Below are 26863 nucleotides of genomic sequence, written 5' to 3'. Positions count from 1 at the left end.
GTCAGGGAACAAAAGCTTTGACTCCCATGCCATGTGGAGGTGGACTTTCAGAAAAAGAGTATGGCCCTTTGTTTGCAAAATGTGAGGCATTAAGATCACTATAGTAAAATTGAGATCCTTAGTGATCCTCATCTCTAAATTTTGAACGAATTCTAATTTTTATTTCTTCTTTTCTGATCATTTTAGAGGTCACCCTCCAGCCTGCCCCAGCAATCACTTACCGTACCATTGGGGGCATTCTTGACTTCTATGTGTTCCTGGGAAACACACCAGAGCAAGTTGTTCAAGAATATCTAGAGGTAAACTTATGATGCTGTGACTGTGACAGGAAGCCTACATTGCAAGTATTCAAGAAAAGTAAATTTAATATGCAAGTGTGACCATAGAAATCTACTATCATGAATTTGTAATAAAAAAGCAGATTTCATTAAAGAACAAATTTGAGACTTTAAAGTTTATATGCTAATTTGGATTATAGAATTTTTAGGTTATAAAAAGGAGAAAATATAAAGATGTCCAAAACATGGCCTGTCCCTTAATGATTTTTAAAGGGGGTAGAAAAATAGACTAATATGCTGACAGAAATGAAATCAGTGCATTGGAAAATGGGGTATGTTTTGTGCCTCAGAACTAATGCCTAGAGTCAGGTGGTCACTCACCTGTAGTCCTAGATACTCAGGAGGCTCAAGCAGGAGAATTGCTTGAGACCAAGAGTTCAGGGCTAACCCGAGCAATGTAGTGTGACCCTGTCTCAGGAAACAAAAGAACAAACCAATGCTCTGACAAAATTTTATTATGTAAGAATATTGTTAACCTATATCTTTCATATTACATTCAGCTTATTGGGCGGCCAGCTCTACCTTCATACTGGGCACTTGGATTCCACCTCAGCAGATATGAGTATGGAACCCTAGAAAACATGAAAGAAGTCTGGAACAGAAACCGGGCAGCACAACTCCCTTATGTAAGTGAGGTTTTAAGTGATTCTCCAAAAATCAAGAAATTCCCTGGAGGAATGAATAAGAACAGCTCTTCATACTTTCTCTCCCTGAAGTTTTAGGGTTTTTTTTGTAATAAAAAGATTATTATATATTTAGAATACTAGACTTTTTGTTGGACAACCAGTTTTTCAAGGAGACCTAGGTTTTTTGTTTTGTTTTGTTTTGTTTTTTGTTTTGTTTTGTTTTTGTTTTTGTTTTCTTGAGTGGGAGGAGTACTTAGAGACTACCATTATGGGTTAGGAGTTTTATCAGAAAAATTTTCTCATACATATGCACTGACTACAGCTTACATGATGTGTTTTAATTTTAGTTCTTAAATTAATATTCTCTCTATCTTGGGTTATAATATTTTAATACTTCTCAGTATAGATTTTTTTTAACCATAGATATGTTGTTGCTTGGACTGTTTTGATTCAAAAGTGTCATGGCAGGGACTGACCATAAGAATGATATTGTGTCTTCAGAAGTTTCTCTAAGATTCTGGTATAAGCTTGATTCTTATCTCTGTGGTCAGGTAATGAATGGTGCAGATTCATCATCCCCCATGCTTTGCTGATTAATGTGCTTTACATATATATTTTAAGGAAAAATTGAAGAAGGGTAGTAATTTCAGACCCCAAAGATTCAGACAAAAGGGAAGATATCCTGCATGCAGCCCTGAGTTATCTAGATTAGCATCTTTTTTTCATAGATAAGAAACTGAGGCTAAGCGGGGGCTGGGAATAGCTTGACGGAGACCACATAGCCAGATCAAGACACAACTGACACTACATTATTAAATATGATGGGCTTCTGCTCCATCTGTTTCTGCATTCGTATTCTGACTGCTATTGAGTAGGCAGTAAGCAGAATTTGCCCTTCCGTGTAATGTGGTCATTTTGTATTTGAAGCAGAGCTTCAAGAGACAGTTTTAAATTGAGTCTAAAAAAGTCCATAAATATGAAATATAAAAGAAAATGCTTGAAAGAGTTGAGATTCAAAAAGCCTATGACTGGGCCAGGTCGTGGCTCAGTGGGAGGGTGCTTGCCTGGCATGTGTGAGGCACTGAGTTTGATCCCTGATACCACTTAAAAATAAAGATGTATACACACACACACACACACACACACACACACACAAAGGCCTATGACCAATAGGGGAAAACAGAAGATGAGAGTGCTTCCAGACATTTGGGTGGATGAACCCACTCTCCATTTTGGCCACAGCCCCCACTACTCCTTATTCTTCATCCCTTAGCAACTTTGTGCATGAAGCGATGAAGATGCAGGGAGGAATAACAGAGAAGTGTGTAGGCAGAACTGAAGCAAAGGATCATAAGAACAATTGCTGAAATAATGAGAGCTACCATGTATTAAATTCTTTTGGCAGGTACAATTCTTTAGTTGTCTCAAAAATCTCATTTTATTGTTAGAATGGTATTTAAGTTCTTTGTATACCCTGGATATTGGTGCTCTATCTCATGTGTGAGGGGTAAATATTTGCTCCCAAGATATAGGTTCTCTATTCACCTCAGAGATTGTTTCTTTTGCTGAGAAGAAATGTTTACCCCTCATGCATCAGATAGTACAATAATATCTAGGATATATAAAGAACTCAAATGCAAATCAAAACCACTCTAAGATTTCATCTCACTACAGTCAGAATGGTTTTGATTTTGAAGAAAAACAAAAATAAGTGTTGGCGAGGATGTGTGAAAAAGGGTACACACATACACTGCTGGTGGGACTACAAATTGGTGCAGCCAATATGGAAAGCACTATGGCAATTTCTTGGAAATCTTTTAACCAAGCTATCCCTTTCCTTGGTCTATACCCAAAGGACTTAAAAACAGCATATTACAGGGACACGGCCATATCAATGTTTATAGCAGCATGATTCACAATAGCTAACAGTGGAACCAACCTAGATGCCCTTCAGTACATGAATGGATAAAAAAATGTGGCACATATACATAATGGAATATTACTCAGCAATAAAAGAGAATAAAATCATGGCATTTGCAGGAAAATGGATGGAATTAGAGAAGATAATGCTAAGTGAAATTAACTAATCCCAAAAAACCAACTGTCAAATGTTTTCTCTGATATAAAGAGGCTGATTCATGGTGGGGTAGGAAGAGGGAGCATGGGATGAATAGACAAACTCTAGGTAGGGAAGAGGGGTTGGAATGGAAGGACGGGGACATGGGATTAGAAATGATGGTGGAATGTGATGGACATTATTATCCAAAGTACAAGTATGAAGACATGAATTTGTGTGAATATACTTTGTATACAACCAGAGATATGAAAAATTGTGCTCTATATGTGTAATAAGAATTGTAATGCATTCCACTGTCATACATAAATAAAAGAATTTAATTATAAAAAGAGAATGCTATTTAAGATTATAAGCCCCATTTAATATCAGACAACCAGAGAAACTGACTTTCAAGCTCAAGTCTTTACCCTTATAATGGCTCTCTACTTTTGATGTCCTTCTTTTTATGTATATATAGTCATTTCCTTCTGAAGGATGCTAGGGAACGGCAGTATTGGACTCTTACTAGTGCATAGTGAAGTGAGATGTCAAAGGGAGCATGGAGACATGGAATTGAAAGCTATTAACTGAGTTAAATATATGTTTCAAGTTCTGCCCATTTTAAATGGGCAGACAGATACAGTATATATATATATGTAATAAAATATTTGTATGCTTTGAATGGGGAAAGAGGTTTCAGAAGAGATGCAAAGGGAAAAGCCCAAAAAGTTTCTGGAAAAATTTTCTTCCCCCCCATACTACTCCCTTGGAGAAAACAACTGTGTCTTAGAGCAAGAGTAAATGTCATTCTGGATCCACTATTTTCACACAGGTGAATTAGAAAAGAATGATACCAAAGATTTAAAGTAGAAGAGAAGTAATACATAATTGGTAGTGTGATAAAATGAGAGAGAAGTGAAAGAAGAGACAGTTCCTTCCTCTTTTATTTTGAGGTCAAGGTAAAATTTACTTTGATAGCCTCAGTATGTGTCATAAATGATGCTTTAAGTTAATTGTAGAAGTGGAGTCAAGCCTTAGGGAAATAATGGGTCATTCATTGTTGAAATTGCTCTGGGAAAAGAAAGCACTTAGATGCCAGGGACTAATAAAGACTGTTTAGAGCCCAGCACAGAGTTGGCATTTATCTTAAATAACACATTTTTTTTTTTTAATTTGAATGACCCATTTGAACAGGGAAATACTCAGGTACTGAATTGTGTACTTTGTATTCTTTCAGGATGTTCAACATGCCGATATTGATTATATGGATGAGAAGAGGGACTTCACATATGACCCAGTGGATTTTAACGGCTTCCCTGAGTTTGTTAAGGAGTTACACAATAACGGACAGAAATTGGTTATCATTGTGGTACATACAGCCTTTTTTCCCCCTCTGAAATCGGGGATTTACTCATTCTGATCATTACACCTCACTCTCCTCTTGGTCCCCAACTCCAAGTCTCCTTTCAGTGCCTTCAGTTTAAAGTTAGTTTCTCCAATGTGTTTTTCCCTTTAGGATCCAGCCATCTCCAACAACTCTTCCCAGAGCCATCCCTATGGCCCATATGACAGGGGCTCTGCTATGAAGATATGGGTGAATAGTTCAGATGGAGTGAATCCACTCATTGGGGAGGTAACTTAATGGGGAAGCTGGGGCTGGAAGAGGGCTATGGCAGTGTGTGTGTGTTGGGGTTGTTTTGTATATTTGAAGATAACTTGTAGATTCTGAGGAAAAACTTTCCTTTGCCCTTTCTTTCCCCAATATCTCCCAGCCAACCTAGTTCTTACATGCCTTCCCTAGCCTGGCCCCATTAAACAGGAGCTCACACACTGAGTGTCCACTTCTACACCTCAGCTCTTCTCAATGCTGACCACAGTCTCCTTCTTCCTCTATCATGTCATTGACACTGCTCTGGAAAATGGCACTAGTTACCTTCTATGTGGGAAATCCAATGGAAATGTTTCATGCTTTCTTACTCAATTTCTTTGTAGTATTTGATAAGTTTGACTGCTTTTTTCTCGAATTTTTATTTGCACTTGTTTCCCACAAAGGCCTGATTTACCAGTTCACTTCTAATACCTCTGAGGACCCTTTCAGAGTATAGTGTCTGAGAAAAATGGGACGGGGAAGGAAGAGAGAAAAGTAAATGATATTAGAGTACATAAACTGTCAGTTGAAATTTATAGTGAACACTTCCCAATTTACTCTTCTTAGAATTGAGAGCAGAGAAAGTTATAGAGAAGGCTGAACCATAGTTGAAGATCAGTATGTTAAACAATACCCTTTTCCAATGGATTCACTCATTACGGACTTAACCATTTTTAAAAAACAAAATTTTCCTCAAGTGGCAATTCAATGGGGGCCCTGGCATTTATTCTCAATATTCTGAGTTGTTCATCTTCCTAACTGAACTAGCCTGTGCCTGGGCACCTCCATCTCAATAATCATATTAATATTAATCATATTAATCACATAAGTAAAGCTCTTTATTTTATTCTATACTCATTTACTTGTTGTTATCAGTGTTTCCCTTTTTTCTCTTGCAGGTATGGCCTGGTGAAACTGTGTTTCCTGATTACACCAATCCCAACTGTGCTGTTTGGTGGGCAAAGGAATTTGAGCTTTTCCACAGTGAAGTGGAGTTTGATGGAATCTGGATTGTGAGTTTTTAACACTTTAATTCTTAGGTGATGAATATTCAGGTAGTTGAATCTATGTCTACATCTTTTAGTCATGGGGCATAGGGAAAAGAGGAGTAATAGAAAACAAGTATGACAATAATTCCTAGTATCCCTTATTTTATGGTTAAAATAATCTTACCAAAACATGTTGCTTAGAATCAAAATTCTAAGCAGGAATTGTTTTGAATCTAGCTCTCCTTTTACAAATAAATAGGCTGATATTATCAGCCTATTGGTCACATACCACTAAAATTATCATAAAATTCATGAATTTGTTCAATTGCCTGCTTTAGGCTCTTGCATTTGGACATGTTGGGCAAAGCGATTATAGCCAAAGTGTTTTGAGGCCTTGGTAAGGAGAAATGTGTAGTATAATGTCAAATGACAACAATAAAACCCAGCCAATGTTCAGCAAAATTTGAAGAGTTCTTCCTAGAGCAACTTAGCAAGACCATGTCTCTAAATAAAATATTTTAAAAAGGGCTGGGAATGTGGCTCAGTGGTTAAGCACCCCTGGGTTCAATCCCTGGTTATGGCTCCCCCCGCTCCAAAAAAAAATTAAAGAGCTCTAGAGTTGAAAATTTTTCTATTTAGTAAAGAACTGTAGGAAATTCAAATAGTACAGGCAACTAAAAACATGAAAGCAAAAAACCTATACAGTTTTAGCCACCAAAGACAACTACCATAAAAAAATTTAGTATAATCTTTCCAGATCTTTCATTTTTACAGCTTTGACACATGCACATAATGTCCCTATCTCTATATATGTATCTATGTGTATGTATTTATATTTTTGTTTATTCATAGTTATATTGGGAGGGACCTCAGGAATTTTTTTGAATCTAGTTTTCCTTAATAAGGAAACAAATAAGCTGATGTTAAAACAGGTCATATACCCCTAACATTGTCATAAAGTACATGGTTATATTTGGATATATAGAGGGTGTAAGTTGATATACATATGACATAATGTAAATTAAAAATTTTTACCTAGTATATTTGAGAATTGTTCACTTTGAGTAAATATAACACATATCACTTAAAAGGGATACTAAGAAACTTCTCTATGAAGTCTGTAGTGGCTAGAGAATACAGAAACAGCTATTTAATTCCATGTACATAAATATCCCCTTTAAAAAGGAAATATCTGGAATAAGTTCTTTGATTCTTTAAAAAAGTCACCATCAATATACTTTTATGGAAAATATTGCTTCTCTTAATAGTTTTTGTTCTTTGTCTTGAAGGATATGAATGAAGTCTCCAACTTTGTTGATGGTTCAGTTTCAGGATGTTCCACAAACAACCTCAATTATCCCCTCTTCACTCCAAGTGAGTCTTTGTGGTCAGCCTGATTAAAATGGAAATGCTTATTGAATAATATTTAATAATTTAAATTCATAAGGAAGGGTCTGAACAACCTGGCAAGGGAGTTTGTACACAGGGAAAGAAAATGTGGGATAAAATATGAACACTGGGGAAGCAAATGAAAACACTCTATGCTTTCCTAAAGACTACTCTGTCTAGCTATAGTCCAAACCATTTCTAGGGGAAGGGCCAGACAGAATATGGCATAGAAGCCAGAGATTGGTGGTTAGCATATGTCAATCTCAAGTGTGCACCCCACAATCTAGGGCTTACCAGAGAGAGACAAGTAGACTTGGTCCAAGGCAGGTTTTATCAGTGAATGTGTTGCTCCTGAGCTTAATTGAGCTTTGAGCAGCACTATCTCTCAGGGTGCAGCATTGTCATCACTGCATTGGTTATGGTTTAAAGAAAGCATAGACTCAAGAACACATTGAATCTTTATTGAGAAAGGAATGACATTTACCAGTATTGTACCACCTTTTGATGATTTCAGCGAGGTGCAAAATTAGGAAGTTAGGGTGAGTAGATCAGAATCAAATGTCTAGGGTTTGGATGGGAGGCCAGAGTTCATACTTCATTCTTTTGGTGATAGAAGCTATTTATCTTTTAGTTAGAGGAAAGTATGATAGTCAAATGGTTTTAGAAGTATTAATCTGGTACTAATATGCAGTATAAATTAGATGGTAGATAGACCAAAAGCACATAAATCATTAGGAAAATATTGCAATAGTCAAGATGCAAAGGTAATTGGATCTGAACTAAAATGATGCAGTGAGAGTAGAGAATAGATACATGTATATGCAGACAACCTAGAGGGACATGTCCAACTAAGATTCTTGTGACTGGATGACTTTGTTCATTGCTTGTGTTTTTATTTTTCCTGTAATGTACAATTTACTTTTAACAATAAAAATTATTTTAAAAAAGAGACTAGAAACATGAAAGCAAGATTGGAAATAATTTTTATAATATATGGTCAAGGTAAATAAGAGTTAGAAACTAATCAGAAATTAATTGATTAGTTTGATCCACTAATTCTATTTTTGTACCATTTAACTTGGTTTAAAAATTTCCAATTAAACCTCCAGTCTGACAGATTTCTAGTTTCTTGTGCCTGTCTCTGATCAATTGAGAGCCTAGGTGAGTGGACGAATATGGATGGGTCTGCAAAATTTATTTATGTATCAAAATAACTACCTCAGAGGGATAGCTTTCTGATAGTGAGAAAGCAATATCATCGTTTACAGGTTGAGCACAATAAAATCCTGCCCTGGGGAGCTGCCTTTACAGGTTGTATGACAGTCAAGGAGTAGGAATGTGCATCTGTGGCTCTCACTGACTGATCACACTTTTGATTCAGGAGTCCTGGATGGGTATCTCTTCTCCAAGAGTCTCTGCATGGATGCCCTACAGCACTGGGGCAAGCAGTACGATGTCCACAACCTGTATGGCTACTCCATGGCGATCGCCACAGCAGAGTGAGACCATTGTTGTGATGAAGTCACACATGATCAAATTATGTGTCTTCTACATGCTGGGGGACTCATGTGTAGTATTTGTTAAAAGGCTTCATGATAAATATGATTATCATTATTGACTGAATGAAGACACTGCCTAACACATGGGGAAGAAGGAATCAGACAAATAATTGTGAAATATATAAAATGAAAGAACAGTTGAGTGAATGGAATATTGGAAGAAGAGAAAGCAAGAACTCAAGATCAAACAGCTGATACATTGCAAAAGCAAAACTTGGGCTCTTTTTTTTCTACAATTCCAAAGCCCTAGCTAACTTGTATATCAATGTGCTTTGGGATTTTAGATTTGGTTCAGCATCCTTCTGTGTTCTGTTTACTTTTATGTTGTATTAAGTTCTGTGATGAAGTATTGAGAATTTATTTGACTTGCTATAACAGTAACAGAAGGAAACCAAACCCAAATCACATTCATTAGTCTCACAAAACTTTTAAATTATATGGACACACTTAGATTTCTAATTTAAAAATATGGAAAATTAATACTTGTATTTAGTTATAAAAGTACACACAGGCATATATAATTTAAATTTTTTATTATTATTACAGAACTACTACTACAATCTTTCTTCTCGAAAGAAGTTTAACATCCAAAAAGACTATTTCTAAGTCCATTTTTGTGTATGTCTGAAGTCTCAATGATATGAAATATTAGTATTATACAACTATGTAAAATTAAATTTACCATTTTTTTTCTAGAAAAATTATATCCCTTTAGTTTCTAGGTTTTCAAGCTTGGTTTTAAAATTCTTGTAAATTATGGGGTTAATGATGTCCATTAAATACCTTAAAATGAAATATAACAAAATATGAACATTCTTAATGGTGCAAACTGTTCCCAAGGCCACTCTAGCCTTATTAGGTGAGAATGAGATGAGAATAATGGGGTATTTGCTTTAAATATCCTTGTTATGTTGCTGTATCCCCTGGGCTGGGACAAACTAAGATCACAGTGATACCTTAAATCTCTCCCTCTTTCTAGAGCTGTCAAGACTGTGTTCCCTAATAAGAGAAGCCTCATTATAACTCGTTCTACCTTTGCGGGATCTGGCAAGTTTGCAGCGCATTGGTTAGGAGACAATGCAGCCACCTGGAATGACCTTCAGTGGTCCATCCCTGGCATGCTTGAGTTCAACCTTTTTGGTATTCCAATGGTGAGTCCCTGTCTCAAGCTCTTTTATGAATCTCAATCTCTAGGAAACCCCATTCTAGAAAGTTTTGAAACCATAAACCTTCCTTCCCTGCCTGCTGTGGCCCAGGGATTTAATGTCTTGTGTGCATGTGATTCATCAACATGGCTCTAAAACCAGGACTTCCTTCCCTCTACTGATTTAAGAAGTTAGGGAGAGAAAGCTTGATATCTCCTGGGCCACTTTTTTTCTATTAAAGTATAACATACACTCAGATAATTACACTGTTCCTTCAGTCTATGGCTGATCAGTGTCACAAACTGAACACGCTGGAGTACTCAGGTGAAGCAACATATAACACTGGCAGCATTTGAGAGGCTTTGGCATTTTTTACTTAAATTCAACATATTTATTGAGCTTCTGTTGTGTTAAAGGTGCTGTGCTAAGTATGCATGATGAGTGTGGAGAGAAGCATACATACAGTAAAGAAAGAACCTTCTCAAAGAGTTTATAATTTTATAAAATGATACATGTAAGCACATGGTTATGACCAACCAAATGGTTACATGTGATGAGGGATCCTGAGAAAGAGATTTATTAACACTGATAAGATTGTGATGGAGTCAGAGGAGAAAGTCAAAAGAAACTTTACAGAAAAGATGGTGCTTGAGTTTAACCTTGAAAACTGACTAATGATGGGAGAAGCTTCAGAGAGATTGAGAACTAAATCCTGGCAAAAACAGTATAAGGGAGAGTATTTGATGTGACTATAAGGATTGTTGTGTAGGAATTGGAATGGGAGATTATGCTGGAAAGGGAGATTTGAATCAGGCTTTGACAAGCTAATAGGATGAGAAACAAGAAGCTCCTGAAGATTTTTGAATTTGTGATCATAACAATCATGATCATAATAAGACTTTAGAAAAGTCTTAATAGTGTGGTAGAATAATAATTTTAGCACTTTACTAGTTACAATTTATCAAAAAGCTATTGTACCCACTTTAATAAAACAGGGAAACTGGGGCACAGAAAGCTTAGGTAACCGTGTCTGTTAGCCAGTGTGAGTCAGTTCTGACCACACTACATCAGGCTGCTGAGTGGAAGTCTTAACCTAGTTCAGTTGGGAGGTCCTGGTAGCAGGGTCCCTGGAAGTGAGGTCTCCATGCTGACTGTGTCTTTACAGGTGGGTGCAGACATATGTGGCTTTGCATTGGATGCCCCTGAGGAGCTCTGCAGGCGGTGGATGCAGCTGGGAGCATTTTATCCATTTTCCAGAAATCACAATGGCCGAGAATATAAGGTGAGGCTTGCAAGAAGTATGATTGAAATAAAATTGGCATATATTGAGTGGATCTGTCCATATCCTTGCAAGGAACCTGCTGAATTAACTTCTTACCTGATACTTAGGCTAATTTGTACCAACATTTTCAATTAATCAGAATCTGTGCTGTCCCTTATAATGCCCCTACTATCACAGCCTCTCTTATTTACTGCTGTTCTTATTTTTTTATTTTTTAATTTGTTCTTTATAGATATACATGACAGTAGAGTGTATTTTGACATATTATACATACATAGAATAAGTATGACTTGTTCCAATTAGGATCCCACTATTGTGGTTGTACATGATGTGGAGTTACACTGGTTGTGTATTCATATATAAAGACAGGAAAGTTACGCCCAATGCATTCTACTGTCTTTCCTATTCCCAATTCCTCTCCCTTCCCTTCATTCCTTTTTGTCTAATCCAAAGTACTTATATTCTTCCCAGACCCCCACCCTTTATTCTGAGTTAATATCTGCATATCAGAGAGAACATTCGGCCTTTGGTTTTCGGGGATTGACTTATTTTGCTTAGTATGATCGTCTCCAGTTTCACAATTTCATTTCTCTTTATGGCTGAGTAATATTCCTTTGTGTATATATAACACATTTTCTTTATCCATTCATTTGTTGAAGGGTGCCTAGGTTGGCTCCATAGTTTAGGTGTTGTGAATTGAGATATTATAAATATTGATGAGGCTGCTTCACTATAACATGCTGAATTTAAGTCCTTTAATAACTGGGTCAAATGGTGATTCTATTCCAAGTTTTATGAGGAACCTCTGTTGTGTTAAAGGTGCTGTGCTAAGTATGCACGATAAGTGTGAAGAGAAGCATAAATACAGTAAAGAAAGAACCTTCTCAAAGAGTTTATAATTTTATAAAATGAGACATGTAAGCAAATGGTTTCCATAGTGTTTGCACCAATTTGCAGTCCCACCCTTTTCTAAACATTTATTGTTACTTGTAGTCTTGATAATTGCCATTATGAATGGAGGGATAGTTTTAATTTTTCAGTGTAGTTTTAATTTGCATTTCTCTAATTGCTAGTGATATTGAACATTTTTTCATTTATTTGTTGTCCAGTTGTATTTCTTTCTCTGTGAAATGTTTGTTCAGTTCTTTTTCCCATTTATTTATTGGGTTCTTTGATTTTTTTGGTGTTAAGTTTGTTTGAGTTCTTGTATATCCTGGAGATTAATGCAGTATCTGAGGTGGAGTTGGCAAAGATTTTTCTCCATTCTATAGGCTCTCTATTCATTTTCTTGATTGTTTCCATTGCTGTGAAGAATTTTTAGTTTGATACCATCCATTTGTTGATTCTTGATTTTACTTCTTGTGCTTTAGGAATCTTGTTGGGGAATTCAGTTACTAAGCTGACATGATGGAGATTTGGGCCTGCTTTTTCTTCTAGTAGGCTCAGGGCCTCTCATCTAATGCCTATGTCCTTGATCCACTTTGAGTTGAGTTTTGTACAGGGTGAGAGATAGGGTTCTAATTTCATTTTGTTACATATGAATTCCCAGTTTTCCTAGCACTATTTGTTGAAGAAGCTATCCTTTCTCCAGTGTATGTTTATGGCACCTCTGTCTAGTATAAGATAACTATATTTATGTGGGTTTGTCTCTGTGTCTTCTGTACCATTGGTCTTCATGTCTGTTTGGTGCCAATACCATGCCGTTTTTGTTACTATAGCTCTGTAGTATAATTTAAGGTCTGGTATTGTGATACCTCCTGCTTTGCTTTTCTCGCTAAGGATTGTTTTGGCTATTCTGGGCCTCTTATTTTTCCAAATGAATTTCATGACTGCTTTTTCTATTTCTGTGAAGAATGTCATTGAAACCATAATAGGAATTGCATTAAATCCTTATAGTGCTTTTGGTAGTGTGGCTATCTTGACAATATTCATTCTGCCCATCCAAGACCATGAGAGATCTTTCCATTTTCTAAGGTCTTCTTCAGTTTCCTTAGTGTTCTGTAGTTTTCATTGTAGAGGTCTTTCACAGCTTTTATTAGATTGATTCCCAAGTATTTAATTTTTTTGAGGCTCTTGTGAATGGGATAGTTTTCCTAATTTCTCTTTCAGTTAATTCATCACTGTATAGAAATGGAATCAATTTATGGGCATTGATTTTATGTCCTGCTACTTTGCTGAATTCATTTATGAGTTCTAAAAGTTTTATGGTGGAGTGTTTTGAGCCTTCTAAATATAGAATTATGTTGTTGGTGAATAGGAATGGTTCAACCTCTTCTTTTCCTATTTGTATACCTTTAATTTCTTTCTTTTACCTAATTGCTCTGGCTAGAGTTTCAAGGACTCTATTGAATAGAAATGGTGAAAGAGGACATCCTTGTCTTGTTCCAGTTTTTAGAAAGAATTCTTTCAATTTTTATCCTTATAGAATAATGTTGGCCGTGGATTTTGCATATACAGCTTTTACAATGTTGAGGTATGTTCCTACTATCCCTAGTTTTTCTTGTGTTTTAAACTTGAGAGGATGCTGAATTTTGTCAAATTCCCTTTCTGCATTTATTGAGATAATTGTATGATTCTTGTCTTTAAGTTTACTGATGTGATGAATTATGTTTATTGATTTCCATATGTTAAACCAAATTTGCATCCCTGGAATGAACCCCATTTGATCTTGTTGTACTATCTTTTTAACATGTTTTTGTATGAAATTTGTCAGGATTTGATTAAGAAATTTTACATCTATGTTTATGAGGGATATTGGTCTCAAGTTTTCTTTCCTTGTCTGATTTTGGTATCAGGGTGATACTAGCTTCAAAGAAAGAGTTTGGAAAGTTTCCCTCTTTTTCTATTTCATGGAAATATTTGAAGAGAATTGGTGTAAGTTCCTCTTTGAAGATCTGGTAGAACTTGGCTGAGAAGCCATCTGGTCATGGGCTTTTCTTTGTTGGTAGGCTTTTGATGGGGTCTTCAATTTCATTTCCTAAAATTGTTCTGTTTCAATTTTCTCTATCATGATTCAATTTGGGTAAGTCATATATTTCTAGAAATTTGTTAATGTCTTCATATTTTTTATTTATTGGAGTATAGATTTTCAGATTAGTTTCTGATCATTATTTGTATTTCAGTGGTGTCTCTGATATTTCCTTTTTCATCACAAATTTTAGTAATTTGAGATTTCTTTCTCTTTATTTTTGTTAGCTTGGTTAAGGTTTTGTCAATTTGCTTTATTTTTTTTAACAAACCAACTTTTTGTTTTGTTGATTTTTAAATTTTTTTGTTCCAATTTAATTAATTTCAGTTCCAATTTCCTGTCTTCTACTGCTTTTTGGTGTTGACTTGTTCTTATTTTTCCATATATAATAACCTAATTTTTGAGATGTAAAATTAGGTTATTATTTGGTGACTTTTTATTTTTAGTTCATACTTTCTTTATTTAGGTTTTGTTTGGAAGATCTGTTGAGTAATTAGAGAGGTGTGTTAAAGTCACCCAGTGTTGTGGTCCATTTGATTCTTGAACTTGTAAAGGTTTTTTTTTTTTTTTTTTTTTTTTTTTTGACAGTGGAACAGATGTTCCACTGTTTGGTACATATATATTTAAGATTGTTATATCTTGTTGAAGTATAGTTTCCTTGTACAGTATGAAATGGCCTTCCTGATCCCTTCTGATTAATTTTGACTTGAAATCTACTTTATCTGATGGATAGAAATCCCTATTTGTTTATGAGATCTATGTGACTGATAAATTTTTTTCAATTCTTTTGCTTCCAGTCTATGGTTGTCTTTTCCTATGAGGTGAGTCTGAGTCTGTTGGAGTCAGCATATTTTTGGATCTTGTTTTTTAATCCAGTATGCCAGTATATGTCTTTTGATTGATGAGTTTAGGCCATTTACATTCAGTAAATTGAGAAATGATTTTTATTCTCTGTCATTTTGGTTTATTTCTGGTTTTAAATTTGAATTAGTTTTTCCTTTGATTGACTGTTCCTTTAGTGTAGCTCCTTCCTTTGCTGGTTTTCACTCTTATTTTTTATTTCTTCTTCATGAAATATTTTGCTAAGAATGTTCTGTAGTGCAGGCTTTCTAGTTGTGAATTTTTTTATCTTTCATTTATCATGGAAGGCTTCTATTTTATCATAAAAATCTAAATCTTTATTTTTCAGGGTATAGGATTCTTGGTTCCATCCATTTTCTTGCAGAAAATGTATGTTATTCCATGGCCTCCTAGCTTTAAGGTTTGGGTTGAGAAATAGCTGAGATCTGGATTGGTTTCCTTCTAAAAGTAATCTGTTGTGGCACCTTTAAAATTCTGTCCTTGTACTTTGGTGTGGGTCTGTTGTAACTTTGATTATTTGGGGTCCTATATGCCTCCTGTGTTTGATTTTCCATTTTTTCTTAAGGTTTGGGAAATTTTCATATATTATTTCATTGAAAAAATTATGCATTTCTTTGGATAGTATCTCTGAGTCTTCTTCTAGCCCAATAAATCTTAAGTTTGGCCTTTTTATGTTATCCCATATTTCTTGGAAGTTTTGTTCATGGTTTCTTAACATCTTTTCTTCATGGTAAACTATGTTTTAGAATATATATTTTGTTTTCATTGCCTGAAACTCTGTCTTCCAATTGATCTATTGTTTTGGCGATGTCTTCCAACTTCCAATAAATTTTTAATTTGGTTTATTCATTCCTTCATTTTGAAGATTTGGGCTTTTTAAAAATCTCTATTTCTTTATTGAAGTGATCTTTTGCTTCCTGCATTTTCTACCTTACATAGTCTTTTACCTGGCCAATGAATATTCTAAACTCTTTCTCTGTCATTTCTTCCACTGTGGTGCTGATGGATTCTGTTATTGAATTATATTGGTTTGTCTACATATTTGACAATATGGTTTGAGGCAGTAGAGATTCTGCCCAGTGGACTTCTAGGGACTCTGAAGTTTTCCAGAACCTCATAGATTAGGGGGAGATGGATAATAACAACAACCAATGGAAATGGTTTACAACATCAAACCAAATAGTTCCTGCTTTGGCATCTTCTATGTTAGTTATCACAATAAATAGAGATGATATGATCAGCTATTTTACCCACAGTAAAAACAGTAAGTTTATATATGGATTTATAATTTTAAGTTATGAACAGGGATAGAAAAGAAGTAATGTAGGATGTGATGTTTGTGTGGGAAGAAGAGAGAAAATAGAATTAGAAAACAAGATGAGTGATAGATCAAGAAATGTTGGCTGTTAGTAGAGGAAAAGAGAGAAAGATTCTAGGGAAACAGTTAAGTGAGACAAAAAAAATTCTAGAAAAAAAATTGAAAAATAAATAATAAAAGTAAAAATAAAATTAAGAGTAAGATCGTACAAAACTTACATATTCTAATCAAACATCTTAGTCCTTAAAACATTGATCAAAGAGAAATAAATACCTTAAAAAATTTAGGAATGAGAAACAAATACAAAGCAAAACAAATCCATAAACGGGTATGAATATGTATAAGTGTTCAGGAACCGTTCAGGTAAAAATTGAACAGTGAGTAGACAAAATTAAAAAAATAGAAATTAAAAAAAATACACTAAAATAAAGAAGAGGATCTTGATGAAAAGTTAGGAAATTTTTCTTTTTCTTTTGAGTTTCAAATATTCTTCTCAGGTATGTGAGGTGGGGTTGCTGGAGTGTGATGGGAGATTCTTTATGTAGGACTCCTGGGGGCAGGGTTTAGGCTTAGTAAGCCTTGGATTGGTTTGGAGATTTTAAATCAGTTAAAATTTAAACTGATCTGGCAGTTGCTGGGCTGGCTGTGAGACTGTGCCCTAGGAAAAACCCCTGGGTTTCACTCTTTTGGTGGAGGGGCCAATTCTTCCTCAGACGCTAATGAAATCTGTTTTTTTAGGACTCTTGGTTTCAGTCTTTGAACTGAATCAATTCCTCTCAGCCCTTTAGGATTGTCAGCAGGGCATGACTTTCCCAGCTGAACTTTCAAGTGTCTGATCTTTATAAGCTTCCATTCTGGAAGGGGAGAGGGGAAGCCAGGTGTGTTTTTTTCAACCAGTTTCCTCTATATAAACCCCACTCCACTTTTTATTTTCTTCTGGTTTCTTAGACACACACCATGCCATGTTTTGTGGGTTTGCCAAACCTGTTTTTTGGGTTAGGCACAGTTGTCAGGATTCAGATCCCCTGGTGCCATGCCCCCATGCTGGAGCTGCAAAATGGTTCCTTCCTCTGATTTCCCTGATAGCTGGGAAAGACATAGTTTCTTTTTCCCCCCTCCACACTATATTGTTGTGCAAGACATCTTTCAGGTTAGTGGTGGAATATTTTTGATCTCTAGTCTCTTCATATCCATACATACCTCAGGCCTCCTAAAATTGAGGGTTCCTTTAATTGATATATCACCCCACTATTTTAGTGCAGGGGAGATGACACCTGTTGGTGCCACTGTTGGCAGCAGCAGCAGTGCTGGGATTTCTTTATTTTGTTTTATCCAATCACCTGATTCCCTGATCTGCTTGGAATATCCAGAGTTAATTCCCAGAAAAGCTCCCCTCTCTCACCTTGCTAAGAAGCAGTGTGTCTAGATTCTTGGCTTCACACCAGGGAGTGACCAGGAAAGTTACCTTCTCTAATCCACCAGTGTGAGGCTCCCCCTGTGAGCATTTTCTATCAAAGAACTGTACACTTTATGTATGTTACTTGTTTTGTAATGAGAAGAAAATGGGAAAATATTTTCAACAGAGCAATTCTAGGCTGAATGAGGGAGATGAGTTGCAAATTGCAATAGGCAACTTGTTGAAATGGTCACTGTTTGCCCAGCTGTACTGCTCAGAGGCAAAGCTTGCAATCTAAGCCTCAGCCATTCAAGAAGGAAATTCTTTCTGTAGACAGCTCACCCTAGCAAACCTTTATTTCCTCCTAGGACCAGGATCCTGCCTCCTTTGGAGCTGACTCCTTGCTGATGAATTCGTCCAGGCACTACCTTAACATTCGCTATACTTTATTGCCTTACCTGTACACTCTCTTCTACTATGCTCATAGCCGAGGGGACACAGTGGCCAGACCTCTTCTACATGAGTAAGTTCTCCCAACTCAGTGCAAGTGAGTGTGTGTGTGTGTGTGTGTGTGTGTGTGTGTGTGACTTGAGTGCCCATTGGCTATTTGTAAGGTTATTGCAGCCTATATATTACCATAGGAGTAAATTTAAGTATTTTAGCTTGCTCCTTCTGGGGAGAAAACTAGACTTAAAAGTCTTGGGATTTGGGGGCTTTTCTTTGTTCTTCCACCAGCAAATTCTACATCTTAGATGTCATTTAAGATCTTTCATTCTTAGTTTCTTTAGTTTTTTTTTGCCCCCTGTGGTGCTGGGGATCAAACTCAGGGCCTTGCACATAGGAGGCAAGGCAAGCACTTTTCTAGTGAGTTACATTTCCGGCTCTAGAAGGTCAATAGTATGACTCTAATGGTTTCTCCTATAAATCACTATGATGCTAGGTCTCTTCAAGTTCCAGGAATAAGCCTGTGATTTGAAAGGAAATGAGAATAGTATAAAGGATCTCTAGAATTTCATATTCTGATTTGCCAGCCAGTTAGCATCTCTGATTTAACTCTGCAAGGTGGGACTTAAGAGCCTTTCCTTGTCAGAATACTGTAACCTCCTTTATATATATGGCAGGCATATATCTTCATTACTGTATGTCCATTTTAGGTGTAAGTTTTCACTGTCTTCTAGAATTTCCTGTTAAAAGGCAGATTTTCTAAAAGTAAAATTTGCATTATTATTTTTTAGGTCAGATTTAGTTCCTTCTTGATAGTCAAAGTTCTAAAATATATAGGTTATTCTACTTTTTTAAAAAAGGAGGATGTGACAAATAGAATTACAGCCTGAGATCTGTCTAGCATAGATATTAGAATAGGAATTTTTGTCTAACATGAAGGAGTAATAAGAGGATAGTGGAATTGGGGAAAGAAGATTTGTCTGGGGGCTGGTTGGGGGTAGAATAGGTGTTTCAGAATAATTTTGGATATTTGCCAAGGCCGTCTGAATGCTTTGGATGCACTGGGGGAGAGCTGCCAGGTGCATTGGCCCATATCTCAGTGATCTGTCTCATTGGTGTCTAGGTTCTATGAGGACAGTGAAACTTGGGATGTTCACCGGCAGTTTTTATGGGGCCCAGGCCTCCTCATCACTCCAGTTCTGGATGAGGCAAGTATTCTCACTGAGACTTGTTGTCCCTGCTTCTGTCTCTGTGTCCCCTCCAAACCCATTTTTTTCTTTATTCCAAACTCATTTTTAATATCTATGGCTGAGTCAGCTGTGAAGAGAGTATGGTGGGGTTCTGTAAGTGGGAAATGTGATACACAGAGTCTCTAGAAGTCATTATCTTTGAGCAAATTCTCAACCAATGTAGAAACATCTGCTGACAATTCAGCTTAAGTAGTGACCCTATGGTGTGCCAGATTGTCACAGCAGATTATTATTTGCTCTGTGATATGGAGGCAGAAGGGAGTAGTGACCACCACACTAATGTCAAACTGCTCAGGATGTGATTGTCACTTCTATTAGGTAATAAATAAATAAAACATATTTTATTCCCTCAGAGGCTGATATAAAGGATAATATTTGTTTTAATTTTAGGGTGCAGAGAAAGTAACGGCATATGTGCCTGATGCCATCTGGTATGACTATGAAACTGTAAGTAACTTGGACTTTTTTAAACTTCTGAAGACCACAGTTGCAGCTGTATAAACAAGATGACTTCCTAGAAAAAAAAAATCCATCCATTCACTGAAGAATATTTCTGTAGTGTTTTCCATAATTTCACAGCAAAGCCTAGATAATGTGAAACTAAGTAATATAATATCAGTCATGATGGAATTTGAAAAAAAATATTTTTATTCAACAATAAGATAAAGACTTATATGGTGTCTCATGATCAAATTAAAAAGGACTAATGGGCAATTTGAGTTTGGTCAGGAATCAGATTCCTGTTCAGAACTATTGGGTTATATAATATATAATGATTGTTTGTTCCTCACCAGAGAACAAACAATCTCACAAACCCTCAACTAACCATGAAAAATGTTGCTCCTAATTTTTTTATTTCCTTTTTTGATTGCCTGAGTATATAGTGACAGCTAAATGGAAAAGAGAGACAACGGATAGATAACTCAGCACACGGGTGATCAGTGCAGGCTCTGGCTCTTAGTAAGGCCAATGTGTTTGACTATCTGTCCACCTCAGGGGGGCCAATTGAGATGGAGGAAGCAAAAAGTTGAGATGGAAATTCCTAGAGACAAAATCGGACTTCACCTTCGAGGAGGCTATATCTTCCCCACACAGCAGCCAAGTACGACGACTACGGCCAGGTACAGCATGGCTGGGAACGTCCTCAAAGGGAAGCCTGACAAAGCAGGTCATTTCTGTCTCCATATGTTGACTAGAGGATGCTGAAGCACAGAATGGAGTGAGGAAGGAAGGGTCCTGAGGCACACGTGTGCATGTGTGTCTGACTTGAGGGGATTTTTAAGTCTGTCCTTGGCCTTCCTTGGCCTCTTCTCAACCTAGAGCTGCACCTAGAAGGATTTTGAAAGATCTTATCCCTGCTTCTTCTTAAGTTTCTCTAAATACACTGGCAATTAGGCTGGCCAGCTTTCCTGGGATATTGCAGTTTTAGCATTGAAAATCTCATGTCTTAAGAAAACTCAGTTCAGGGCAGGCCAGGTCAGCTGGTCACCCCACCGTCTTTGACCTGACCATCTATCTATGCATGGTTATCAGGTTTTTGCCTCATTCATTATCACTTATAGATTTGGAATTCCCTGTCTATCCTCCTATAACCTCAGCTTCCCATTACTTTCTCCTACTGAGCCATTTCTTTCTTATGATTCAAAACTGGATTCAGAAACTCCTTTCTTCTATAAATCTCGAATCTCCCATGCTGTTGATTTTTCTGTTTTTGATTCCAAAAGTGTAGTCTTCATCTATACTAAAGATATGTACAAATATATTGTGACCCTGAAATTATTAGCTTATTTGTTTTTAATAATCTGGGAGTCCTTTAGAGGACACAAACCTGTCTTTTTCTTTCTTTCTCTTTTTTTTTTTTGATTTTTTCTTTTAGATATACATGACAAAAAAGTGTATTTTAACATATTATAACTACATGGCATATAACTTATCCTAATTAGGATCCCATTCTTGTGGTTGTACATGATGTGGAGTTACACTGGTGGTATATTCATCTATGAACATAAGAAAGTTATGTCTGATTCATTCTACTCTCTTTCCTATTGCCATCCTCCTCCCTTCCATTCATTCCCCTTTATCTAATCCAGTGAACCTCTATTCTTACCTCCCCCAACTTATTGTAGGTTAGCATGTATATATCAGAGAGAACATTTGGCCTTTAAACCTGTCTTTTTCTTTGAACCTCCTTTATTACCTTAATTTTTCAGTTATAGACTTTTTAACGAAAATATGCCTAAATCCAATACCAGTTGGTTTTATTTTTATGATTGTTCAGCTTCAGGCTCTTCTACACATTGACACCAAAATTGTCTTTCTCACATGATAATCTTAACTTGTTTCATCCCGGCTTAAGTCTGAAACTTTCACTAAGAGACTGCTGAAGACCCATCATAGTCTGATTCCAAGTTAGCCTTGATAACTGTATCTCCTGCTATTTTAGTACACATACAGAGAAACCATACCCCAAATGCACTACTCTACAAACATAGCCATCTATTTTGTTGCATTTGGGTATCTGTACTTAATATCTTTCCAGCAGGCCCAGGGCCTCCAGCATGCTAGGCAAGCCGTTTACCACTGAGGACTCTTCCAGCCATTAGGTACATATATTTTTTTGTCTTTGTTGTTTTTATTAGAGCATTATAGTTATATATAGTAAGTAGGTTCATTTTGACAAAATCATACATGCGTGAAATGTGATTTCCTCCATTTCAGTTCCCGTTGCCTCACTTTTCTCCTCTACTCCTTCCTTCTAGTCTCCTTCTTCTACACTACTAGTCTTCCTTTTGCTCATTTATTTATTTATTTATTTATTTTTGATTGGTTCTTTCTACATACACATAAAGATGGAATACCCTGTATGGAGTATAGTTATATATTCACATAGTGTGATTTTGTTGAATTTGTTCCACATTTCCTCCCTCTACCCTTCCCTCTACCCTCCCTCTCAACCTCCTACTCCACTGATCTTCCCTATGTCTTTATGATATCCAGTTCTCCCTGTCCTTTGTCTCCTTCTTTTCCTCTAGCTTCAACATATGACTGAAAACAAACCTTTGACCCTTGCTTTTCTGACTCTGGCTAATTTCACTTAGCATGATGCTTTCCATTTTCATCCATTTATAGCAAAAGCTATAATTTCATTCTTCTCTGTGGCTGAGTGAAACTCTATTGTGTATATATGACACATTTTCTTTGATTTATTCACCTATTGATAGGCATCTAATTTGGTTCCATAATTTGGCTATTGTGAATTGTGCATCTATAAACATTGAGGTGGCTATATCACTATAGTTAGCTGATTTTAATTCTTTGGATAAATTTTGATCTGTTCTTTTAGATATACATGACAAAAAAGTGTATTTTAACATATTATACCTCCATGGAGTATATAGATTTAGAATTTCCTATTCATCCTCCTAAAATTTCAGCTTCCCATTACTTTCTCCTGCTGAGCCATTTCTTTCTTATGATAGTTGGGAGTGGAATAGCTGGGTCATATGATGGTTCCATTCCTGGTATTTTTGAGGAATCTCTTGTAGGATCTCACTTTATGTTGCTTTCCAGAGTGCTTACACTAATTTGCAGTTCTACCAACAATGAGTATATCTTTTCCCCCACAACCTCAGCAGCATGTATTATTTGTATTCTTACATTTTCAAAGATCCAAGATAAGCTCAGATTTTATCTGCAAGTAATCTTTCTCTAACTCTTTTGGCAAAGGGAATGGGACCACTTTTGACTTTCTAACTTTAAAAAAATATTATTTGCTCCTTAGAAGATTTTTCTCTTTTCTCCTAAATATTGTTATATATTTCAACCATAGTCATTTCATTCTCTATATGAAAGTTATTTTATCTGAATTCCTTAGAGGAATATACACCGATAGTTAATTATTTCTGCTGAAAATTTAATGCTGATTTATTATCTTTAGTATTTAGTTCCCAAATCTTAAGGTCACAGATGTGTATCTAATTCCTGCAGAGGTGAATTGACTTCTCTTCGGTTGAAAGGCAATTGGACTATGGTCAACTTGGTATCATATTAGTTCCCCATCTAAGATCTGGCTTCACATGGGAATTGAAGATTCCACTTCTCTACTTTAAACTGCCAATCAGTGGCCTAGTATTACACCTATTATTATCAGTATTAGACCTATTATTCATTAGCCCCAGAAAAATTCCAGGTTTTGCTTTTTGGATATCCTTTGGATTTAGCTCATTGTATTGTTTACCTATTGTCATATTTGTCTTTTATATATAACCTATTTTTCCTACAGGAACAACAATTGTTTCTTAATAAGAACATATGTTGCAATTTATCTAGGATCAAGTAATATTTTAAAGAGCAGGTTCTTTAAAATATCTAGTCTACCATCCTTCTGGAAGTGTCATTCTGGACTCCTGTAGGATTTTACTTTATGTGTCACTGTTCATTTTCTGCTTTGGTTATTTGGTGATTATGTCCAATCTTTGTTATAATATGAAAGGTCAAAGAGGAGGTCACAAGTAGGGATTTATTCTCCAAGATTAGCAAGGACACCCAATACTTGCACTGTGAATGAAAGCAGGTGATTTTGTTGGTCACAGAACCTGACTTATGCAGTGGAGGCTAACATGTGAAAGAACACACAGGGAATATTAGGCCAGGAAGGCGTACCTGAGACACTGCAAACCAGGATGGAGTACAGAGGTGTGGCAACACGAGGAGATGCCCAAAGAAATGCTTTCTTTCTTCCCCTTTCTCTATATCCAGAACTTGCACCATTTCTTTGAGCATTATTTTGTGTTTCCTGTTCTAAATTATAAGGCAGATAATTGGAATGTTTTGTTTTTCACTCTAAACAAAATAATAGTAAGTAATCAAATAAGGGAAGTTTCCATTATATAAATGGACATTATTGTGTGTTTTTGCTTCCTGAGTAAAAATGGCCCTTAGGTGGAGAAGAGTTTCTCCTATCTGATGGCAGGCACTTCTGTAGGTTTCATCTCTAAAATGACCTGACTGTTTCATTATTGTCTAGAATTTCTTTCTCCTCTAGTAATTTGTATCTAAGTAATAGTTGCAGTCACTGGTTTTATTATAGCTATTGCAGTGATTCTGATGCTTAAATTATTGTCTCCCACATGGATGTTCAATTATAATGTTTGAGGTACCTCTATCTTCTGTGACAGAAAGAATCACCTTCTAATTTGTCCTTTGCTTCAGAGGAAAGCAGGGCCATCTATTGCTAGTAACTTTTACTATTTGAAATTTGAAGAAACAAATCAGCAAAATTCTTTGTGTCCTGATCTTTTTGTCTTACCTAGCTCTTATTTCCCACAGTCGAAGGAACCCTCTTGGTCTCATTATTGCCCTGGATGAGAACAAAGAAGCAACAGGAAAACTTTTCTGGGATGACGGGGAAACCAAAGGTGAGTCTCTTATGAGAATGTGCAATTTCCATTCCTACATCTTTGACTCATGGCCCCTCCTCCTGCTGGTCATTCTAGTAGGGGGAGAGGAACTTGAATCACAAGGCCTAGTAAGAAAAGTCACTTGAGATAAGAGTTGTATTTTGCTTGCACTGTTCAGAAGTTGAAGCCCACTTGGAAGAAAAACATGTCTCTCTCACAACTGTTCCATTGGCCAGTGATCCTTAACAGGTTCTCATTTGTTATCAGTGGGCACCTGGAAGATATGTTCATGAACTTCCTGTAATTTATTAGTAATATAAAAACCCTCTATAAACAAATGTTGATGATATTGAAAACATACTTCTGTCAATGTGGCAGCATCAATATATTTGTCAACTGTATATGTATCTTGCTGTGTTTTTAACAGTATTATTCCTCACACTATGCTAAAAATTTGGGGGGTGGTAGCTTAGGACCTAGATTCCATGAGGCATATGACTTGAAAGTACTTGGAAAGAAATCTCTTCAAGGTTATAATGGGAAGAAGAAGGAAAATCAGCAGTTTGGCCTTGGAGAATTGTTCACAATTTTCTTAACTTTGAGATGTAGCTTTTAAAAAAATTCTTTTTATTTATTTTATTTAAAAACACTTAATCAGCAAATAAGATTGAACATACTGAAGGTGAACAATATATACATGTGCACATGTATTTTACGTATATATGTATACACATATATGTGCACACACACAAACACACACACTATACATTGTGTAATGATGATCACAATGAAATTACTTAACATATTACCACCCATGCTGTACATTTTTTCTTCCTGGAACTTGTTCTTTTAGTTAAATGTTTCTACCCTTTGACCTACATCTTTCTATTTTCCCCCTCCCCTGTCCCTGGCAAATTCTGTTTTACCCTCTGCTTCTGAGTTCAACTTATTTTAATTCTACATACAAATAAGATCATCCTAACTTATTTCTTTTATTATGATATACTTCAGGTTCACACATGTTGTCACAAAAATAAGGACTTCCTTATTTTTAATGTCTGAATAGCACTCCTTTGAAAAATTAAATAATTATATGTATGTATATGTACACACACATGCAGATACACACACACACACACACACACATACATATATACACCACTATGTATATATTAAGATTTCTTTATTCATTTGTCTATTGATTGACACATTGCTTCCTTATTTTGGCTATTATGAAAAATGGATTAAAGTTCTGAAACCACAAGTATTCTAGGAGAAAACATAGGGGAAAAATTCTTTGACATTGGTCTTACAAGTTTTTTTTTTTTTTAATATGACAATGAAAACAAAGATAACAACAACAGCAAAAATATATATGTGGCAGTAAATCAAACCTTTGCAAGGCCAAGAAACAACAGAATTAAAAGAAGAAAACCCACAGAATAGGAAAAATTATGTGAAAACTATGTACCTGATAAAACATTAATATAAAAATCTCCTGCACTCAATAGGAAGAAAATAAATAACCTGATTTAAAAGTAGGAGCTGTGAGCATGTATGAATATATCATAATACATTCTAATTTTATATATAACTATAACATACCAACTAAAATAAATAAATAGAAGGAAGACTAATAGAGTAGAGTAGGGGGACCAGGGAGAGGAAGGAGGGGAAGAAAAGAGGAGGTACTGGGATTGAAATGCAGCAAACTGTATTGTATGAATTTATGAATATATCAAAATGAATCCTAATGTTACATTTAACTGTAATGCGCTAATAAAACAGAAGTAATAAAAATAGGATAAGGATTTTATTAGATATTTTTACATAAAGGATACACAGTTGGTCAACCTTATAAGCAGAGAAATGCAAGTAGAAAATTACAGTATCACTTCAGACCTGTTAGAATGTTTGCTATGAAAAAGATAAGATATAAATGTTGGAGAGAACTTGAAGAAAATGGAAAGAATTCTTACACACTGTTGGTGGAATTGTAAATTGGTACATCCATTATTAAAAACAGAAATTCCTCAAAATATTAACAACAGAACTACTGTATGATCCAACAATCCTATTTCTGGGTATATGTTCAAGAGAAATGAAATCAGTATGTCAAAGAGATATGTTCATACCCATGTTCACTGCAGCATTATTCATAAAAATAAAATAAAGAAACAGCATAAGTGTCCACT

At 35.8% G+C, this 26863-nt stretch overlaps 1 protein-coding gene across 1 annotated transcript in view; it reads left to right on the top strand.

Annotated features, from left to right (window-relative positions):
* Mgam (maltase-glucoamylase) overlaps positions 1-26863 on the top strand; it is a 226757-nt gene that overhangs the window by 16078 nt on the left and 183816 nt on the right. Inside the window, exons 8-21 of the mRNA XM_077109605.1 lie at positions 187-299; positions 839-964; positions 4258-4389; positions 4537-4653; positions 5568-5681; positions 6947-7031; positions 8428-8545; positions 9585-9756; positions 10916-11032; positions 17944-18098; positions 19143-19227; positions 19660-19716; positions 20266-20390; positions 24598-24686. Coding sequence (XP_076965720.1) covers positions 187-299; positions 839-964; positions 4258-4389; positions 4537-4653; positions 5568-5681; positions 6947-7031; positions 8428-8545; positions 9585-9756; positions 10916-11032; positions 17944-18098; positions 19143-19227; positions 19660-19716; positions 20266-20390; positions 24598-24686 — 1605 coding nt within the window. The remainder of the gene's footprint in view (positions 1-186; positions 300-838; positions 965-4257; positions 4390-4536; positions 4654-5567; positions 5682-6946; positions 7032-8427; positions 8546-9584; positions 9757-10915; positions 11033-17943; positions 18099-19142; positions 19228-19659; positions 19717-20265; positions 20391-24597; positions 24687-26863) is intronic.

The sequence above is a fragment of the Callospermophilus lateralis genome, chromosome 1, assembly GCF_048772815.1.
Source record: "Callospermophilus lateralis isolate mCalLat2 chromosome 1, mCalLat2.hap1, whole genome shotgun sequence".
NCBI lineage: Eukaryota > Metazoa > Chordata > Mammalia > Rodentia > Sciuridae > Callospermophilus > Callospermophilus lateralis.
The sequence above is the reverse complement of the archived record's forward strand: the minus strand, read 5'-3'. Positions and strand labels throughout refer to the sequence as shown.